This window comes from Ischnura elegans, chromosome X (genome assembly GCF_921293095.1).
Source record: "Ischnura elegans chromosome X, ioIscEleg1.1, whole genome shotgun sequence".
Lineage (NCBI taxonomy): Eukaryota > Metazoa > Arthropoda > Insecta > Odonata > Coenagrionidae > Ischnura > Ischnura elegans.
Genome location: NC_060259.1, coordinates 91,353,665 through 91,366,463, shown reverse-complemented (window position 1 = coordinate 91,366,463; position 12,799 = coordinate 91,353,665). Strand labels below are relative to the sequence as shown.

The following is a 12,799-nucleotide window of genomic DNA, read 5'->3' as shown; positions in this document are numbered from 1 at the left end:
TTTCTGCCTTTTGGTTCCCAGGATATCACTCCTAGAGTGAGCGAATGCAACCCTAGGCATGCCCTCTCACCCAAATGCTTGAATGCGCTAAGTTCGTGCCGGGAGTCCTGTTATGCTGTACATTTCTTCTTTAAATAGCAAAGAAACCAATATATATAATTCTGCACATGAAAATCCATTATTTTGTGAAGAAAACTCTTCTGATAGTCCTTGGTTTAATTAACACAATTTTCATACAAAATATCATTTCTGAGAGCTAACCCCCTAAATGGAATGTGAAGGTGCTTCTTCTTGTATGTATTTCTTCTTTCTATCAAATGCCGAGGTGCTAAGAGTTCTGTTTTACCATGTGCGGATAGTAAAATTAAGTTGGTGATATAGGGCCGTTTTAGCTGTAAAAGAAGTGGAAGCTTTGTGAGAGAGTTTGCATGAATACCTACAAGAAAGGTTCACCATAGCTCTGAAAAACTGGAGAATTTCTGCCACAAGTGGAGGGTGCAGCAAAAATCTTCCGGCAGGAGAACACTGGTCCAGAGTAATAGGTAGTTGCAATTTGTTACTGTGTATAATGACTTCTTCGATATTGCCAACGCTGATGCTTTGGAAATGATTTCCCTCAAAGAAGATCGCCAGTTCCTAATTAATCAAAGAGAAGTTGGAAGAGTGGGATGCACTGGAAAGCAGTTCATCAAGATGAAGAGGCAATTGCTGTGTATCAGATGGTGGAGGAATGGAACCTGAGTGAAAAAGCATTCTGCTGTGATGTGACAGCGGCAGACACAGGGAGACTGAGTGGGGCTTGTGTTTTGTCAGAGCGGCTGCTCAAAAAGGAATCTTTCCTCGCAGGTGTCACATTTATGAAGTAATTCTGAAAGGTATATTTGAAAAAACATTTGGAAAGTAATTGGCCCCAAACGCTCTGCTTTTTAAAAGGTTTCAGGAAAGATGACCTGAGATGAATATAGAAACTAAAAATCAGGCATGCAGGACAGGTTTTCTGGAGAAGATCTACAGGACACAGTCGGAGATATTTTGTCAGTTATGTACATTATATTATCAGTTCCCTTTATCGGCTTTAGAGGAGAACATAACTCGAGACGTGAGCCAATTTGTTGTGCATCTTTATGCGGAGCTGGATTACTGTGCAACATGCAGAAGAGGCTCCTAGGTGAGATTTATAATTTTTCAAAATTCTTAATGAATACAGAAAGTCTGATTGTGGAGTTAGTGGTACCGCACTGAGCAAATTTCAGAACCATTTATGGAATTTTTCCGTAGAAGCTGTATCTCTTGGATTTTCCAATGAAAATGTACTAGAAGAGACAAAAAAGCGAATGGTAGAGGCTTTAGAGTCAGATATGAGTCAGATAATGCAGACGAGTTACCTGAACGAATTTCTTTTTCCCCATATGGTATTGTCTACTTCATTGGCAAGGGACTTGAGCAGGGGTGGGCAAATTGTGGCCTGCACGCCATAGAGTTTGTGATGGCCCGACACTGAATTAAAAAAAGTAATAGGATATACTTGTCTCATTAAACTGGTGATATAATTAAATGTGCTAGCAGCTAATAATCTAACTAATATAAAATTAACCAAGTAAATAAATAGAATAGACCTATCAGTATTGTTTAATTTTTATTATACAATTTATATATTTTTTGTAATTAAATATAATGTTAACTGATGAATACAATCATTGTAAATGATGCAGCCCTCGGATAACCTCCCCTCATACAAAGTGGCCCTTAAGCCCAAACAATTGCCCACCCCTGGACCTGAGGATTTTGTTTCTACACAGTCTTAAAATCTTCAGTAAAAAAAAATGTTACATATCCTACATATTAGGAAAATTGTGGAAATTGCTGTGATAATAAAATTTTTTAAATGTATTATAGGGTTTTAAAAAGTAAAATGAAAACCTATCTGTTCTTTTTACAAATTAAAATATACCCTATTTCATCCTTTTAATTAGTTGAAGTACAGAATATAAATATTAATACCTCACTGAAAAATTCTAGTTTCCTAGGTTTTACAAAATGTAGAGAGAAGTCCATTGAACATGGCCAGATTTCTACTCAACAAAGCAAATGGAGTAAAATATTATGCAGAATGAAATGCATCAGCTTAAATGTCCTTTAAGAAGAAATAAAATAGGAAACGTGACTCACGGCACGAACTTAGTTGGTGAGCAAGCATTGGCACGAGAGGACGCACCAAGAGTGAGCGCACGCCTGGGGTGGCACGCTCTCACAGTGTGGTGCTATATCCCGGGAACCTAAGGGCAGAAATGAAAGATATTTGAGGTGATACACTACAAATGTCTAATGAGTGGCTGTAATAAACAGAAAAGTGACAGAAAAATGAAAGAGTGACATGAGCATCAGTTATGTCCGAAAAATACCAAAGTTTCTAAAAGTGCGACGCGGCACATTTTCCTGGTTTCCAATTGCAAAAATATTTCTCGTGATTTCTTATCTAATCGAGCGAAACTGGGGAGCATCCCAAAAGAAATTTGGAATCTTTAGAAATAACGACCACCCTGATAGTACATACTACACGTATCAAACAAATGGCATCGTTATTCTTGTCATTCTGATCATCGTTATTACATGAAGGAGAGCATGCTTGTTCTGTAAATAGTTCAGATGGATGAGAAACAATGTTGTCCAATCCGTGTATGTCTATGTTCATGAACCTAGTTATTCAAAGAATTGGAACAGATATTAAAATTCTTTCCACAGAACATTGGTTAAACCTTGTAATGTGCTCATTGCTTTGTGTTTGTTGGTTTCCCATCTCATGTGTTATGTTTTCTCATGTAGGTTGTGCAGCATGATCCCTGTAGAGGAGGGGCAGGCCATTGGAATTCCCTCTTTCGGTTCAAACATTTGGCTACTGGACAGTACCTGGCTGCAGAGGTTGATGAAGATGAAACACCTGATCAGATGAGATTAAAACTTAGAGGTTAGATGAATCTTATCTAAAGTTGTACAGCATTAAAAAAATAATTTTCTCATTGATAAAACATAGATCTTATAACATTCCTTTTTTGTCAAAGATGATGTCGGGCTCTCCATAATGTTATGTTTTCATCCTTCCCTTCTTTGCCTCTGGGAGCATGAGGTTTGCTGAACTCTGAGCTCTCAGAACATTTTATACTTACTTGGAGGTTATAAATTTAATTGTTGTTTTTTCATGGTTCTCAATTCAAAATGCAAACTTTTATACCTCCAAAACACTGTGTATTGTATAATTCATTTATAATGCAGGTCTTGGGGGACAAAGTTACGCCTGTATTGTAGGCAACCCACATCACCAGACTAACTCTGCACAGACAACCCGCATTACAGGTAACTCGAGTTATTACAGGAAGGTAGTACTTTGCAGGTCAGCAATATTGTTCCTTTCTAATTTTTATAGCATTAATTATCCAATGGCATTAACGAATTCTAAGTTTGGAACTTTTTTTAATCATTTCTGGTATTTTCATTCACCTTGACAAGGGTCAGCTTTTCCATGTCACTTGTCTACTAGTGTTTATCAGTTGTCGAGGATTGATTGGGGAAATATTTCTGGGTCCAGTGCATTGCTTCGCTGACATTCTCTGCTAATTTTCCTATGATAGGCATATTCAGCTCACATTTGACATGTGCTACTCATGCCTTTAGTTGTCGGAAAAAAATGTTGAGTTCTGATCATATTTTCAATTCTGGAAAAATAAAAACTCAGTTGGGTTGTATATTCTGAGAGTGAAACATTTTTTTAAATTTGAAGCTTCAGCATAATAAAATCTGGAATAAGTATGTACAGTCTAGTAGGACATTTCAGAAGAAATGTCATAAGACATGCTCAGTAATTGAATTTCATGGAGTGTGAGAGTGGTACATTTAGATTTTGAGTCAGAAGATTCATCACAAAGTTGTTTTGATTGAAGTGTGCTTGAGAATGTATCTAAAAATCTTACTATACTTTTAGATATGACAGAAATGATAAAATAAGAGAGAGAGAGATTGTGCTGAATGGATGATTTTGGGAATTTGTTTTTCCACCAGGCAATAAATAACTTAAATAAATGGTAGAGGGAACTCAGACTCAGTCAAATCACTCCAATCGATATCTCCTTTTCTTTAATTTTTTCTGTTATGGATGTGTCCTAACATGTGGGTTTGTGTGTGCCAATTAAGGTTGCTTGTGAGGTAGTATTTGGATGTGGACATTAGCACAGCAGATGGTGGGCTGGATAAAATTGGGTGCAATGCCATGTTCACCCGTGCTGTAGTATCGAAATTGTAATGAGTGCCCTATTCATCTTAATTTCTTCCTATCTTGTCTTTCAGATCCTCATGGAGGTCCGGTGTATCACTTGGTCTCTGTGCCTCATTCTAATGAGATAGCCTCACTCTTTGAGCTCGATCCCACAACGTTGACTCGAGGTGATTCCTTGGTCCCACAATCATCGTATGTCAGGCTGCACCATCTGTGCACCAACACTTGGGTGCACAGCACTTCCATTCCCATCGATAAGGATGATGAAAAGCCAGTCATGTCTAAGGTACCCAGACATTACTCATAAGTTTTAGGATGCTCTTTGATCCTTCTAACCCCGCAAAGTATGAACTAACTTTCATTTGCAGTCACAAGATGCTCACATTCATTTCCTATGCAGCCAAGTTTTGAAATATTGGTTTCTCTGTAATTTAGCTATGATATTTTTCATAATTCATTAGCAAAAATGTTCTTCCCGTGTGGTGATCAGGAATGTGATAGTGATGTTCCTGAAGATTATGATGTATGCTGATAACCATTTGCTCTCAATCACAAAGTGCTCATGCAGTCTTCATAGCTCTGATTGAAATTCTGTTTCACTAATACACTTTACAAATGTAACGTACGACATAGAAATTATGGTGGAAGAAGCAAAAATGAAAACAAAATTTAGAAAATGGCAGGTCACTGTTGCACTTTGCCGTGCAAGGAGGTGAAGTGACAAAAGAGGGTCATGGGAACTCTGTCAAGGGCGTGTGAATGGAGCAGGATGTGACTCGTTTCACTCAGCATGGGAATGAGATAGTTTTGTCAAGTCCAAATGTATACAGCAAACTCTAGTTGTTACAAAGTTCACAGGGCCAAAAAACTGGAGATCATAATAATGAACTTCTTAAGAGCATTTCTTTTAGGAATCATCGCAAAAAAAATTAAGAATGAGTTGGTTTTGAAATATTTTCGGTTCTCTGTACTGGTCTGGTTCTCCTCCATCGGTTGTCGGTTCCAAGGATGAACTCTTATTATCTGAATTAATGGTAAATTTAAATGAACAGCCACAAGAAGTGAATGAAAAGAATTTCAATGAAGTTGTTTGAATGAATTTGCAGGTAAGCTCTGTAAAAAATACTTAAGATCGTCTCCATATTTTTTTGTCAATTAAAAAAGTTTAAATAACACGTTGTTAAAGAATGCATGATCAACCAATATGTCACATTACATCAGGCAGCCACTGGTTCTTTCTCCAGGTTTTTATTCTAAAAATATTCAACATTTTAAACCATTTATGCATTTCAATTACAAAATACTTCCGCATTTTAAATACAAATGCAAAAAAAATGACAGAGTTCCTTCAAAAATACAAAATATTTAATAAAAGTGCATTTGAAATACTGCCCAACCCTGTGTATAATTGGCATAGATCACAAACAATATGGGTTTTTATTAAGAGAATTTTAGAGCCAAGACTGTATTGGAGCTGTTTGACTGTTTGATTGACCTTGTGCTACTTTTGGAGGCTTGAGGGGGTGGGCGAGAGCTATGCTAGCTTGAATTGTTGCCACTATCACTCTTTTCTATCCAAAGAGGTAGAGGCAGCAGGGTGAGCAATTCTGGGGAAATGGATTAATCCTGGTGGCATCCAACACGGTGCAAATCCCCAAGCTTGCCTATCAATGGGGTTATTGGGTTTTGCGTACACATAATCGCAAGTGATGAAATGAATCTAGTCAATAGAAGGCAAATCACGATGAACATAAAATATTCCCTCTTAAGCTGTATTTTCTTGTAATTGTAAAATGAGAAAACTCTAAAGGCCACTCTTCATGAGTTGGTGACATGATCGACTCATTTAAGGAGATGCTTCCATTGAAGGGAAGTCACAAGAGTGCCTAAAGCAAGGAACCACGGACTGCCCATGCACATGTGGAGAAGTGTCAGATTCTCAGCATAAGGTCATCAACTTGCGTGTGGAATTTTCAAGGCGGTTGAGTTTTCATCTCTGATAGCTGAAATAGATAGAAGGGGCAGATCAAAAAACAGGGAAATATATGTGTGTTTTATTTTTCAAACTCTCTCGTAATTGATTACATAATACATATAAATAGTGCATGAGCCTTTTATGTCTCACTCTTCTTCACTTTCGGTGCTGGTGCTTCTATTGTTTTGCCTTGTCTTTGGTCACTACTTCATTGGTTTTGTTCATTTTCAATATAATGCTTAAAAAATCGGTCCAGTGAGTTTTTGAAACATTGTTTTCAAACATTTTTTCAATTTCTCTGGAAAAAATGTTATGTCATTGACGTCCTAAATTATTATGGCTCACTTTTCCTATTTTCATTGTAGGTTGGGTGTGCAACCATAAAGGAGGACAAAGAAGCCTTTGCCCTCATCTCTGTGTCACCAACTGAAGTCAGAGACTTGGACTTTGCAAATGATGCGTGCAAAGTTCTTGCTGCTGTCTCTGCCAAGTTAGAGAAGGGGACAATCTCACATAATGAAAGAAGGTAGATTTATTGCCGTATACTCTTGGCACGCCATATCAGCTTGTAAATTCTTCTCTTGAGAATGCAAATCAGGTGTGCCTCAATATTTTTAAACATTGGAGGGCTTTTGAAATTGCATAATTTGGTGATATAAGGCAATTTGATTTTCAGAGCTGTTACCAGTTTACTTCAGGACATAGTGTACTTCATTGCTGGGCAAGAAAATGAGCAGAATAAATCGGAGGCATTAGATCTTAGTGTAACGAATCCGAACCGTGATAGACAAAAACTACTAAGAGAGCAATATATTCTGAAGCAATTATTTAAAATTCTCCAAGCACCATTTTTAGAGTCAGCAGAAGGAGAAGGTCCATTTTTGAGGATAGAAGAATTGAATGATCCTAGACATGCTCAATACAAGTACATGTTTCGCTTATGCTATCGAATTTTAAGACTAAGTCAACAGGATTACCGTAAAAATCAGGTAAGCTAACTTTTTGTTCTTTATAATTCTGCTAGCCTTTTGGAGTGAGTGATTTCTTTACCATACTGTCAATCTTTTTTTTGCTTTCTTATAGGAGTACATTGCTAAGCATTTTGGATTCATGCAAAAGCAAATAGGATATGATATTTTAGCCGAGGATACCATCACAGCATTATTGCACAACAACAGAAAATTACTTGAGAAACATATCACGGCCGCTGAAATCGAAACTTTTGTTGGACTTGTGAGGAAAAACATGAATAATTGGGAGTCTCGCTTTTTAGACTATTTGTCTGACCTTTGCATATCAAACAAGAAGGCTATCGCTGTGACTCAAGAGTTGATATGTAAAAGTGTACTGAGTGTGAAGAATTCCGACATTCTCATAGAAACAAGGTAATGTATTTTTCTCTTTTTTTGGAATTTAAAAGTTAGAACTCTCAAACCTGAATTTGGATGATTGCTCAAAAAATATTTTGGTATGAATCATACGCCTCTCTCCTATTCGCTGAGCTAGGGGTTATGTTCCCCATTTGTCTCGCAGTGAAAGAGTTTTCCAGAAAGATAATTGAATAAGTAATGGGCTGTGCTCTGTATCTCATTAATGTTGGATTTTATTCAGAATTTCCTCAACCCCCTGTTTTTCACCTATTCTGCAGCTAAGTGTATCCCTGTTGGGGATATAATTTCATAGGCATTTTAAAATGCCCTAGATTTTCTGTGAAAAATTACTGATTACATTACAGTAGTTGAAGTTTCTGCTTTAATGCTGGAGCAATTTTGGTTTGAAGTACTTCTTTCTGATTTCAATTTCTCTGCATGCTATTTACTGTGTTCTCCTGAAAGTGGACTTATAAATGGTGAAAAATCTGGTAAATTCAGATTGTCATAAAATTCTCTTGCTCTATTGAAAGTTGGAAAATGCTATCTGTCTTGGTGCATACTTTCTAAAATGCTCCTCGTGGCACTGTTTCTTCATTGCATTTATCATATCAAAGGAAGCCCCATAAAATGATGCAGATGATTGACACATCTGATGAGTTAAGGTTGAGCACTATGTACATGCAATGGACTAATTTGCAAAATATTTTTATTGCCATTGTGATTATTGAGAAAGCATTCTACTGGTTAAGGTAGGTTTACATGGAGTGTTTTGTGAGTTAGCTTAACCAGCCAATTAGCGCTTGGACCTTTCTCTTCCGTTTACAATGAGGTCTTTTCTCCTTTTCATTCTCTCTCTTTGTTCCTCTCCCTTGCTTATCCAACATTCTTCCTTCTAACACAGATTTTAACATCTTCTTCCAGTTCAGCATTCCCTCCTTTCAAACCTCTTGTCTCCTACGTATCTCATCTAAAAGTTTACTTTCCTCACCCACTATGTCTACTTCTTTAGCATTCCTCTCGTCTCCATACACTTCACCTACTCCATTCTCGTCCAGACCCACTTCTCAAATGCCTCCTGTATTTTGCCATCCTCCTTCCTATGAGTCCACGTTTCCATTCTGGAAACAGTAGCTGCTTTAGTGATCAAATCAGAGAGTTTGAAAAATAGAGAAACCCATATAATTCTGTTTTTTTTATCCATCACCTTCTTCTCAAGCTATTTGTGGTGAAATCAACCCTTTTTCAGATAATTTGATGACCTCACAAACTTACATTAAGCAGGTTCTCCACTGCTCCCCGCCTCCGTCCACCCACCTCATGATTGCTGCTTAAGCTCTTGTCACCAATTCCTTACCTTAATGAGCAGCTCTCCCCATAATATGTTAATGAACCAGAGCCCTTGTGCTATTTGTGCTATGTGGGTTCTACATCCATGCACAAGAAGGAGCAAAGAGGTGATGATTTTTTTGTCATGGTGATGTAAAAACTCCAGCAAAATCAATCAAAAAAGTCTAAACTCAATCACCAAACAATAAAACATCAACTTGTCAACTTACTTGGGAGCAAATGACTCTAGAGCTCAGTTTACTGTTTTGGTTTGACTAGTTCTAGTAAAAGCCGTATGTATTATGTATGTACATAATTTTCCGAAAAATAGCAATGTGCCCTTGAGATGCTAACACCTATTTCGTTGAATGCATTCTAAAATTTGCAATGGTGGAAGATGACTTTGTGCTGGAACCGTAATTTGTGGCAGTGTGACTGTATACATGACCAGCAATTGGGAGATGGAACGCTGGCGTAGCCAAATTATTTTTTCACAGTTAATTTCACCCTTGATGTCAATAACTTATTGTTATGACCATTTCTAAGTTGGCCAATGGGTACGGCCTGTCTTTTGAGTGTGGCTGCTTATGGCACTTGTTGTTTATTGAAACCACTGCTGCCCCTGGGATTGCCAACTGTTTCATAAATTTTCAATTGAAGCTTACTTAATTTTTTTCAATTCTATGTATGGATTTTTGAAGAGACATTATTGCAGAATTTCTTTAGCACTTAGGATTTTCTTTTCCCCAACTCCTGCACATGCAGAGTATTTCATTTAATACCACGTTTAAAGAATGTGCGAACACACAAGTGTCTCACAGTTTCTCAAGGTTCTCCCTTAATTTGCTAGTCACATACTATCTTTTCAGTTATCTAATATCTGTGAATAATTTGATTCTAGGATGATGAAAACCCAAATGGAAGTGGAAGATGGCATAGAGTTGGATGACGGTGGTGGAGAGATGGAATCTCTTTTAACGATAGTTGAAGAGGAGGAAATCCTTCTACTCTGGAATAATAGGGAGGTATGAATTAAGAAGCTAATTATTTTGAGTTCAAGTTGAGAAATATTGTCTATATTTAGTAGTCTGAATGTTAGTATACAGGTAAAATCGAGACTTCTAAATGGGTATCGGTGGCTAATATGTAAGATTTTCTCTTCAAGGATGTTTCCTGTACTACATGTACATAAAAAAAATGGGTCAGTCAGCAATGAGTAAGAATGATGGAGAATGAAAAGCATTTTCTTCGTGTTTCCATTGAGTGTAATGAAGCGTTGATTGGAGTGTGATGGCATTAATTAGATTAATACTATTGCATTACCCTTAAGATTTTTTTACTCTGTTGAGTGAAACCTGGCAAGACTTCTACTGCTCTAGTTGGACTTAATCTTGAGACTGTACATTGTGATGGGTCAGTTATGAGTGGCTGACATTTTGTATGCTTTATTGATGAACGGGATCAATCCAACAATGACACAACTGTTTTGGCTGACTGATTTCGTGTATCAATCATTTGAGACTGAACTCAGTATCAGTCACTCTCAGTCCCAATGTCTGTATGTTGGTTTTTAATCATTTACGACCGCAGTTGGTCGTCGGCAAGAGAGAGAAGGTTTCCAGTTACTCATAAGTAAAAACGGTCACTCACAAATTAAAATCTCCATCAAATGCTTTATTTCGGGCAATCATGGTTTTAATTATTATATGATTCAGTGACTAGTAATCGAGGTCAATTCAGAAAATACCATTGGAGCCATTTTATTTGAATCCTAATCTATGTCAGTATCATGCATCTTATCAGAATCTCTAAAATTTGCTTATGTTCATAATTTGGTGTCAAAGAATTTGAAAAAATGGAATATTGTTCATTACCCTCAATTTTTCATTGGTATAAACTAATGCAATGTGTAACTTTCTCTTCAGTTTATTAGTCCTGGATGAAACTTTTGAGTGTACTTATTTTTTAAAAATTCAAATGAAAATACTAGTGATGGGTCGATTCCAAAATTTTATCGATTCCGATCCCGATTCCGATTCTGACATTTCGATTCCGATTCTACCGATACCGATTCCATCGATTCTGATGCCATAGGTTCCAAGAAAAATATCACTTCCAGGAAACAAGAAAACTACTTTTTAAAATATTACTCTGTGAAAGAGTCAGTTCACAAAAGAATCTTTCATATCATTACTATGCAATTAAAATATAATAGCTAAATTTCAAAACAGAGTAATAAAGATTACATACTACGTATGTATATGAATCATGTAATATTTGGCCCTTTCAAATTCTCAAGCAGAAAATCCAATTATTCTACATCAGTGGGGGATACAGAAAAAACTCAAGGGGGCAACATATCTTGAGTTGTCTTTACTTTTATCGTGATAAAAGATAATCAAGTCACAGGCAAAGTACCTATATGAAAATTTTATTTAAAGTGATTATAAACATGTAAAAGACAATGCCATCTTATGATATAAAAAAGTTACAATTGTGGTTTTGCAATGTTCGGCAATACAGGCGGACCCGCAAGGGGGGGGGCGTGCGCCCCCCATCTGTATCCGCCACTGTTCTACATGCTCAGCCAGCAGGTTTTGACGTCTCCATGTTACAGTATTACTGCCTGCAGAAAATTGCCTTTTGCTACACATGTTTGTTATTGGGCAAGTACTTTCCCACCAAAATTGCAAGATTTCGGAGACTTTGGAATTTTTATTAAAAATTATATCAACGATTTGTTGGATCTTGAATCTTAATGGAATTCAAGTGGACGAAGCGAACAACTATTGAACTAAACTTTAGTTTTGTAGAGCCAAAAAAAATGCTATACTTCTCACGTCATTCAATCAACCTTTAAATCTCTTGCTTTTTATAAAGTTCAAGAAAGAAACTAAACGCTACAAATGAATATTACATCGGACGGACGCAGTAATAGAAAAGGCTAAAAGAGCCTTGTGGTGTGAAAACTCCCCCTAACGCGCGACTCACCTCAGAGAGGGTGGAAAGGGAAAAAGGGTATCGCTTGTTGCCTTTCACGGAAACTGTTCATTTTTCTCTCTCTTAAGCATACTGACTTAATCTCTTCACTTTACTTCAATACCCGAGGCATATTTCTTACGCGCGGGATGGTTCCGAAAAATATCCAATCCTTAGTATTTTCACTCGAGTAATTAACGCAAAACCACTTGGATAAATTCAAAGATTTTTTGAGGGAAAACGATATCTCGTGTGGCATTGAAAAATTGGTCATGTTTGGGCCTCTGTATCTCACAGAAGGTTCGCATTTATGTAAAATGGCATATAAAGCAATATTTGGTAATGATTAATGAGTATTTACGCTGATTTTCAAGTCTCTATCCCCAAAAAGGTCATTTTGGACTTTATTCCAGCTTTTTCCGATTTCGGACCAGTGTGCGCGGGGTAGGAAGACGATCGGCCGCCGCGGCTGGCGTAAAGGTATTCGGCGCCCACGTCGACAACAACAATAGTGTATTCGGCAAGCTGAAACTACCAGGCCAAGGCATTAGAATGACTTATCGGCTTTAAAACCTGCACTATTACATGAGTTTCATGATAGCGCTTCCTGTCGGCAGATTGCTGGACCTACTAGCCTCGAAAGCTCTGTAACCTTAACTACTCGACTCGACATCCGTAATGCTACTCGAAACGCTCGAGTCGAGTACCAACTACTCGATCGACTTGAATTTTCGAGTACTCGCACATCCCAAGAAGATGTGTGTTTTGTTATTACGATTACGTGGCGCGAAAATTCAAACGACTGTTGGAAACGCGGTCTTAAATAAATTTGTGGTTTCAAGTACTACTAGAATCGGAATCGATTTTTTACCTTGGCAA

General features: G+C 37.3%; 1 protein-coding gene across 7 annotated transcripts in view; it reads left to right on the top strand.

Annotated features, from left to right (window-relative positions):
- Positions 1–12,799, top strand: part of LOC124171669 (inositol 1,4,5-trisphosphate receptor) — a 232,913-nt gene that overhangs the window by 98,794 nt on the left and 121,320 nt on the right. For 5 of the 7 annotated variants that reach the window (XM_046550905.1, XM_046550903.1, XM_046550902.1 and 2 more), the window contains exons 7-13: positions 2,824–2,965; positions 3,271–3,351; positions 4,339–4,553; positions 6,608–6,768; positions 6,919–7,231; positions 7,326–7,627; positions 9,843–9,966. In XM_046550905.1, the coding sequence (XP_046406861.1) occupies positions 2,824–2,965; positions 3,271–3,351; positions 4,339–4,553; positions 6,608–6,768; positions 6,919–7,231; positions 7,326–7,627; positions 9,843–9,966 (1,338 nt within the window). The remainder of the gene's footprint in view (positions 1–2,823; positions 2,966–3,270; positions 3,352–4,338; positions 4,554–6,607; positions 6,769–6,918; positions 7,232–7,325; positions 7,628–9,842; positions 9,967–12,799) is intronic. The other 2 variants (XM_046550907.1, XM_046550904.1) reach the window with 1 other exon arrangement.